The sequence below is a fragment of the Vanessa tameamea genome, chromosome 29 (genome assembly GCF_037043105.1).
Source record: "Vanessa tameamea isolate UH-Manoa-2023 chromosome 29, ilVanTame1 primary haplotype, whole genome shotgun sequence".
Taxonomy (NCBI): Eukaryota; Metazoa; Arthropoda; class Insecta; order Lepidoptera; family Nymphalidae; genus Vanessa; species Vanessa tameamea.
This window is the reverse complement of record NC_087337.1, coordinates 1104701-1113483: the sequence shown is the minus strand read 5'-3', so window position 1 is coordinate 1113483 and position 8783 is coordinate 1104701. Positions and strand designations below refer to the sequence as shown.

General features: G+C 36.7%; 1 protein-coding gene across 1 annotated transcript; it reads right to left on the bottom strand.

Moving 5' to 3' along the window:
- Window positions 1-413: 413 nt before the first annotated feature.
- LOC113399268 (phenoloxidase-activating factor 1-like) lies at window positions 414-6291 on the bottom strand. The gene is made up of 10 exons (XM_026638361.2): window positions 6132-6291; window positions 4525-4625; window positions 3611-3736; window positions 3380-3518; window positions 2832-2989; window positions 2159-2283; window positions 1660-1809; window positions 1344-1473; window positions 997-1116; window positions 414-624 (listed from the first exon to the last, which is right to left on the bottom strand). The coding sequence occupies exons 1-10, from the start codon at window positions 6199-6201 to the stop codon at window positions 424-426; spliced, it is 1320 nt and encodes a 439-aa protein (XP_026494146.2). The 5' UTR covers window positions 6202-6291; the 3' UTR covers window positions 414-423.
- Between the last annotated feature and the right edge of the window lie 2492 nt (window positions 6292-8783).

Below are 8783 nucleotides of genomic sequence, written 5' to 3'. Positions count from 1 at the left end.
ACCTTTTTACAGAGTTCCAGTGGTGTTACATCATCCCTTTGTGTTTGAAAATAAATATACTATAAGTATAAATGGCTGCGGAGCAGTTGATTTTATCTTTAAGCCACGGTTCCTTCTCATTCCAAAAAAAAAATCACTTTTAAGCGAGTCCAGCGTACACTAGCTAGCCTGACTTTGTGGCTCTGTCGCGTGTTCGCAACTGCAAAAAAATCTATGCTTTAATCCCCGACGGCACTGCGTGTAATATCGCGTTATATACATTATGAAATTAGACAAATACTCATTGGGAACCACAATGCCACGACAGACTCAAAGGTACACAGTTATGTCATCCATATGATACTCCCACTTTTGAGGCTTAAAATCACGCGAATCGTCGCGGGCACCAGCTAGTAAAAGAATAAAACTATAAATTCATTTTGATTATTTATTTTTAATCATCTCTTTATAAGCCCGGAATTCCTCTGGCCAGACATTTTCTACTATCCAGTCTAAATAATACGACACACGAGTGTATACGCCGACGCTTTGTCCACACCGTGGTCCATAGGACACGACCCCCTCTATCGAGTAGGAGCAGTTCAGATTTGTGAATTTGGCCATCAAAGGACCTCCACTGTCACCCTGAAAAATAATGGAAATAACATCAGTTTATTGGTAGGCAAACTCATTTTATCAGCTAGAAAATTCTATTGATTACAGACAATGGTCAACCTGATGTTAGTTGGTCAAAAATGTATATTGGCACTGCGGGAAATATTAACCATTCCTCATATAACCAACACTCCACCAACCCAGAGAACTAAGTTATGTCCCTCGTGCTTGTAGTTACTGTGGTTCGTTCAAATCAGAAAACAATATTACTTCGGCGATGGAGTATCCGACGATTCAGAAGAACTACCACCAAGTAACATTTATATTACAATAACATTGGCACATAGATAACCTTGAATTAGTTTAATGCCACACTAAAGTTTCAAAATCCTCCGTTTTTACCTTGCAGGCGTCACTTGAGTTCGTCCCAACGTCCCCTGAAGCGCATATCATAGACTCCGGTGTAAAAGTGCCGCTGTCGAATCTGTTTTCGCAAATATGTCTAACCTCATTAACACTTGCCTGGAAAATTATTAAAAAAGTATAGCCACCAGGTAAAGAAACAACGAATTTGATATTTTAAAGAAAATCAATAATTAAATATAGGCACACATAAGGGATACTCCCTAGAGCGGCTCTGGAGATGACGGACTGAGAAAGGAGAAAGAAACCATGACGTTTGGCATACGAGGGGGTCTTACCACCGAGGAGACTTAACTTTCTTTTTTTTAACTTATTTTTCATCTTACAGTAAGCAGGACTTCTGATCCTTTCCCCCTGTCATCCGTTTCTCCCCATCCGGCTATGCTCAACCCCTTTTCCAGCTCTCGTCCAGGTACCGGCAAGCAAGCTGGCCGAATGAATTCGTTGAACTTCACCCTGACCGAACAAAATTAATTTTAATTTTATGCATATAGGTTTAGTAGTTTTTACAGTGACGGAAATAAACGCCGTCATGTTTTAATATAGATAAGGCTGAAACTTTCGACATGACAACTATGAATTTCCGGCTCTCGTACATGTTTATGTAATGTAAAAGTTCCAGAACCTTCGATTCGATCTCACCTCTCGTTGAGTTCCAAGAGAGCTATGTCGTGAAACTTTGCCCCTTTTTGATAAGCTTTGTGGTTTATTATCCTTATAACATTGTAGAGAATGCCTGATTTTGTGTCAGTTTTGTTCAGAGTTCCCATCATCGCGTAACGAATGCGGCCGCTGGAAAATTTTTTTTGATAAGATATAAATAACTTACTTCTAGAAGTAAAAACCACGCAATAACATCTTCGTACTGTTATAGGTATACAATTAATTAATTATTAAACATACTAATGGTCTATGGCCTTAATATGATATCTATGATATGGCCAAAACTATATATTTCACAGTATGGCTATTTAAGTATCTATTCCGGAAGCCATTATAAATATATAATATTTGTATAACTCAGTAACAGCCTTTAAATATCCCACAGCTGGGCTAGGGCCTCTCCCCTTTGAGGAGCAGGTTATATGTGAAACTTTAAAGATGAAACGAGATAGAATCTATAATCTTTGAATGTACTTACTGCAAATTTTCTACCAAAACGTGCGCAGCAGTTAGTATAAACTTCTCACTGATCAGCGATCCTCCTCCCACCCAAATAACGTCCACATCTTCGGTGTAGATCGAATTGTGACAGCCGACAACAGCCTAAAAATTCATGAATCAGATAATTTCGAGATTATATTTAATGTAAATATATTCTATAACGATGTGCAACATTTTATTTTGGAACGAGCACCAAAAATGGGTGGAACTGAACAGAGTTCTATTTAGATAGAAAGATGATACCTGCACAGCATCATCATCCCAAAAAGGAAGTTTACTCAGACTAATTTGAAATATTTGGGGATAGCATAGAACGACCAGCAAAGTTCAAATCTGACATTCAGAAACCGCCTGAGAGGGTATTCTACATGGAGGCTGTCTCTCTTATGATACAATGAACAGATCAAACATAACAATCTTCAATTTATAAATGATTCAATTTATAGTTTGGTAATGCCTTCCTGAAAAATCTACTAAACCAATATATTCTCGTATAATACCAGAATTAATGGCGCGTTTCGGAGAAGGTTTTAGTGTATAATTTTATTGTATAAAGTTGCACCCGCTTTAAAATTAAGATTTTTGACGTCACGAGCTCGAGTTTCATGTTCTCGTTCGATATATTTAGATTCAGATTAAAGTTCTCTCACCATATGTGGGAATTGTTTGGGCACAGCTGGGGTACCGCCAAAGATTCTGAACACTGTATTGTTATTCGGTATACCGCAAGTGTTTATTCTTTCGAAACTGTTCGGATGGTCGTTCATCGAGATGCATTTGTTGAAGTATCGTTGGTAGTTCACACATTCTGAAATTCAAATTAGTAACATAATGGTATTAAGAACGAACTCGTCACTCACCACAGAACTCGATCGTGACTTGCCAGATACTCATACGTCATTGACTATAACAATTATACCATTAATTTAATGGCCTTTATTGACAATCTGGGTGGTTTCCACCCACTCATCACAGTCTTCCAGCAAACAACAAAACTTAGTTCGGTTCAAAATATTAGTGAGCCAGTGTGACTGAAACCACTAAGGACATAACATTTTATTTCCCAAGTTTGGTGGCGAATTGGCGATGTAAGGAATGGTTAATATTTCTTGGACCAATCGCTGTAGACGATAGTGAGCACGTACTATTGATGGCCCATTTAGCCTACTTACAGTATAAAAATTAAAAAAAAACTTACTTTGCCAAGCGAAATGTTGAACCTTTGTTTTTAACTTCGGTTGCGACAGTGGAGGACATTGTTTTGGTTCTGGTGGGTCTGGTATGTCTGGTGTGTTCTGACAGCAGAGAACTGGCTGCTTGCCTTCGTAACGGCAGGTCTGAAATACGTAATGATATAGTTAATAAATGTTACAGGGTTTTGATGCCAAGTATTTATCTAACTAACTCAACAACAAAAAAGTCTAATTACCATATCCTTTGATCTGATGACTCCATCGTTCGATCCCTTGAAGTAATCCTTCAAAACACCCGTCCGGTAAAGGAGATTTTGAGAAGGGCAGCATACAATTCTGACCAAGCCATCGAACGCACATGTCTGAAAATATTCGCGTTCTTTTCGAAAAACCAGAATAATAGGAATTATTGGTTCTCAAACAAGGCCAAATCTCAAATTTGAGTCAAGATGGTCCAATGGTCATGTTGAAGTTTGTAAAGTGAGTGAGCCAGTGTAACTACAGGCACGAGGACGTAACATCTTAGTTCCCAAGGTTGGTGGCGTATTGGCGATGTAAGGAATGGTTAATATTTCGACTTATGAAGGTAATAGAAACACAATAATTGTCTACAATTTGATTTGGATACAATAATCACAGTATGTAAATAATACAGTATCTACTGAGTTACAAGCCGAGATGGCCCAGTGGTTAGAACGCGTGCATCTTAACCGATGATTTCGGGTTCAAACCCAGGCAGGCACAGAAAATTCAGTGGTACTTGCCTGGGTTTGAACCCGAAATCATCGGTTCATCTCGGACATCTCAGTTCTTAGTAACAGCAGCCCAACAGTAATTGGCATTAAAACGTCTTTACTTACTTACTTACTTTATTTCATATACCTGATTGGACCACCTGATGGTGTAATTGTTCACCACCGCCCATATACATTGCCACTGTAAGAAATATTAACCATTTCTTACATTGTTAACACGTGATCAATCTTGAAAAGTAAGATGTTATGTCACTTGTGATTGAGTGATGAATGTTACTCTCTGACTCACCATCAAACCACAACGATACTGAGTATTTCAGCTTGGTCGTAGAACATGTGATGAGAGGGTGGTACCCAACCGGGCTTACACAAAGCACTACAACCGAATAACTTACAGGAGCTTTCTTTTCTTCACCGTCGACTAAGTTCACAGCGTATGGACATTGATATATCCTTTTGCAAACACCAGTCAAGTCATCTTCGCTACATGGTGTTCCTAAAAACACAGTATAATAAGAAGGACATTATTTCAAAAACAGTTTTGATTTACAAGGATACGAGTCAATGCTTTTGACCTTTCAGTTGCTTCGTCTGGAGCCAATCTAGTATTGTGCTTTGGTAGTTTGATGACAATGTTTCGACGGCATTTGGGGTTGCCGAAGAAATATTGGTTATAACGGTTCTAAGAAAAGTGAAGAACGGCACACAACTCACTCGTCATCAGAGATGTTGAGTTATTTCTCAAGAATCGATATCTGTAGATTATTGCCTGTCTGTTTTCCCAAAATCGTGAGGAGGAATAAACCTCCTTTATTTGCTGCGGTGGCGTTAATATATAAGTACGATCTGTACTCGTATTATAAGCGTGAAAGTAACTTTATCGGCCTGTCTGTCTGCTCTTTCATGACAAAACCGATGAACTGCATTAGATGAAATTTTGTATGAAGCTAATTGGAACTCAAAGGGGAGGGGGACATAGACTTTTCATGCCTAACACCTGACTAACTCCTAAAATGCGGGCGTAGCCACGGACGAAAACTAGTAAATAATATAACAATTTTGAGTGTTAGTAGTTAATCTTTTTTTTTTCATTTAACAAACGAAAGAAATAATCATAAGTTTTATTTAAAAAAAAAATGACATTATTAGATAAGCAATTAAGATTACCTACCTACGTCATAAGCTAAAGGTCAGCCAAAAGTTAAGTCACTTAAACGACTCAAAAACGAGAAGACACCCTTTTTCACATATAAAAAAATTATACTTATTCAAGATCGTACAAGAACTTTTGGATCGTAATTTTACAGATTTAAATTGAATCATAAATCACCAATTCGTAAATTATATTCAACAAGAAACATAGTTATACATTTTCACGAATAGACTAAATAGAAAACTATACAAAAATTAAATTTCAATATCCTGTATGAATCAACGAGACTGAATCATTGATCTTGAATTATATAAATTTATTGTAGGACGTATCTTTTGTAACGCCTAAATAAAAATATACACAAAACTTAAATTAAATCAGTGCCGGCCTTCAGGGTAGACGCGATGGGGCAACGGCCTGGGACCGGGAATTTGAGGAGGGCGCCGAGATCTCGAGTCTTCTGCCTATCGTGCTGTACATCCTAAAACTGTGTTCTGTGCATCGTTACAGTCGGTCAACGATCACATAAGCTCGATATATACGAAAAAATATAGTCCGTGATTTCTACTCTGGTCAAAAACCGCCCCAAAATCAACCGGACTCTTGACACTAAAATGGCGCCAAATGCTTGTCTAGCAAGCCAAGATGGTTAAGGTCGGCCCTAAATTAAATATAATTTAAATAAATAAACAGCGCGTTTTGGAGAAGGTTTTAGTATATAATAATATTATATAATCTGAGCTTCATAGTTTCCCCCGCTTTGCAGACTATCGACGTTAAAAGCGTATTAATACTTTTGCTATAATAATCAAAAGACAGAGGATTTAAACTAGAATAAAATAGTCTTACCCGTTCTGTTTTTGCACAGTACACACTCAATCAATATAAATAACACAGTTATGTATTTAAAAACACCCATTTTATATATTCACAGTCACAAGTGCATTTTTAATAAAACCTTTTTAGACGACCTTCAATCGCCACGGACGTATCACTTGTGACTTGTGTCTCGTGGTTTGTAAAATATTAATGATATAAACATTTTAAAATACAGGTTTCTTATAATAATGTACGATGTTTTTATCTGACGGGTTTTATATATTTTCCTTGTTCGGTACTAGTTTATTTATTTCTTTAAATATTAATTCACGATTCGAATTGTTGTTTATGAAATGTATACTAAATATAATTTAAAAAAATGTTTCGAATAATTTAATCTTTAATCTGAGGTTTTATTTGACATTCAAACCGACATGACTCTTGGACCTCGCTAGCGACCGTAGTCAATTAAAGTCCAAGGTTAATTTAAGGCGCTAAGGTACAAAACGGTTTAGCTTTTAGCCGTAGCCAGGAATTCTTTTGGGGGGGGCGTTGCAAATAAAAGCTATTACTCAACTTTTATTTTGAAATAAGGATATTATAAAAAAAATAATACAACATTTTGCATAAATATAATATAAATTCAAAGACAATCGACGACACAGATAATTAATTCTGTTTAAGGTCTCTCTGTTCAGTGCTGTTTCTCAAAAATGTTTTCAGCCTCCTCAATGAGGTAAAGTATGCTCTGGTGCAGCGTTACAGAACTATCGATAGTTTGACTATAGTTGGACTCGAAAACTATTCAGGATATCGATAGTATCCGATAGCATCGCTAGCTCTCTGTAAACAATACTATTGATAACAGCGATACTACTGATACTATCGATAGTATCGATAGTTTTGGACTATCGATAGTTTAGGTTAAACGTAATGGTTTTTGCAATACTATCGATAGTATTGCTCATGGGGAGTTATCGATACACCGCTATCGCTAACACCTTAACTATCGACAGTGGACTATCGATATGCAACACTACTCTGGCGTGCTGTAGGCGCTACATGTTCAAGAGAAGCTTGTGAATCATAGGGAACATTACTACGTTACAGTTATCCAGAGCTTTAGTCGTAGTGGCTTAGTAGGCCTATAAACACACACATTACAAACTCCACTTCAAAATTTAGGACTGTAAAAGTAGACTGCGCTATGCAGGTCAAAATTGCTGGATCTCAACTTCAATCAATCGAATTGTTGGTTAAGTTTAAATTGATAAGAAAATCTTAACATTGAATCGTGTCCAGCAATTAGTTAAAGCTTTCAAGGCATACCACATCTTTGTATCTCTCGACCCATCGAGTTTCGCACATTGCTATTAATATCTTGTGCCAAGAATCAGACAAACTTTCGATTGATTCCGTCAGTACAGTCGAACGTAGTGGAAATACGTGCAAAAAACCCCGACACAAGTTTTAGTACCTAAAGGCTAAATCCGTAAATAGGCTCCGAGTTTTGAAAATTAATCGACTAAGTATTACAATTCAAGTAAAGTGCTCGTGGAAACGTTTCTTCTTATTACAGTTTGGGCACCACTGAAACTTCCACTTATCGCCGAAGCGCCATCATAGCCTTTACCGACACAACTGTATTATCTAAGCAAATGCAGTAGGTATCTATTACACTGTTTTCCAAACGGTTAATTATGCATGATGTAATGCCTTCGCCAGTGAGGTCAAGTTCTAACGTAAAACGTAACGTAAATCTACAATGTTCAGTTCTAGAAATGTCTATTGTTTCGTCAATCAGTACAGTACAGATATAACTGAATTTCCCTACACTGGAATCTTGAAGATATCCTAGCATAAATTTATAATGGCATTATGCACAGAGGAGGTGGTGTATTGAGCATTTTTGCTGACACTTTTCAAATGCGACTTCAGTGTTTCATATCCTGCGTCGAATCAAAATCACAAGAGAAACCGTGTACCGTCATTCACCTGCTTTTTTGTCCAAAATATTTCCAAAATAAGTATGGCGTAACAGTGCAATAAAAATTGAAAAGAGTTTAATGATTCATGTTATTTATTAAAAATATATATCACTTCCATTTCACTGGTACCAATAAACGGGGAATCCGATTATCGTATCAAATCCGAAAAAGGTTCGTAAATCGTTAAATTCAATTGTAAATAAAATTATAAATAACGACTATTCTAGTAATTATATACATTTGGAAATTCAAATGAACCGAGAAAGCCAAATTTTTGGATGCTGTTGGTTCTAGAAAAGCTTAACTTTAACATGTTCACCATAAAATCCTTGTGCAATAATCTTGAAAAAAGGATTAAATTTCCATTTTTCATAATAAATCGGTTCTCAGTTGAAATACGTACATTTTTGTGGAATGATTTTTTTGTTACTTTGCGTTGTTTTAACACCCAAAATCCCCTTCTTTGTTCCAAAGTTGCGGAACTCTTTTTAACTGTTTCTAGTAAGAGTAGTTTCCCGCAGTTTTGTCAGTATGTGGGGGGGGAGTGTTATGTCCCCCATTTCCTTTCCTGTGCTTAAATCAAACGTATCGTATTTATTGTCATTGGAATGACCTCGATGAATAGGTCATAGATATATTTTTAAATATAATATATTGTAAAACTTACTATAAATTAATTAAATATAGTTGCGCT

Bases quoted from the DNA above. Each gene is read 5' to 3' on its own strand.
- LOC113399268 (XM_026638361.2), bottom strand. From the start codon at position 6,201: ATGGGTGTTTTTAAATACATAACTGTGTTATTTATATTGATTGAGTGT. The intron at 3,519-3,610 runs GTAATTAGACTT...TACGTATTTCAG, and splicing joins TCATCAGATCAAAGGATATG to ACCTGCCGTTACGAAGGCAA. The intron at 625-996 runs GTAAAAACGGAG...ATTATTTTTCAG, and splicing joins ACTCAAGTGACGCCTGCAAG to GGTGACAGTGGAGGTCCTTT.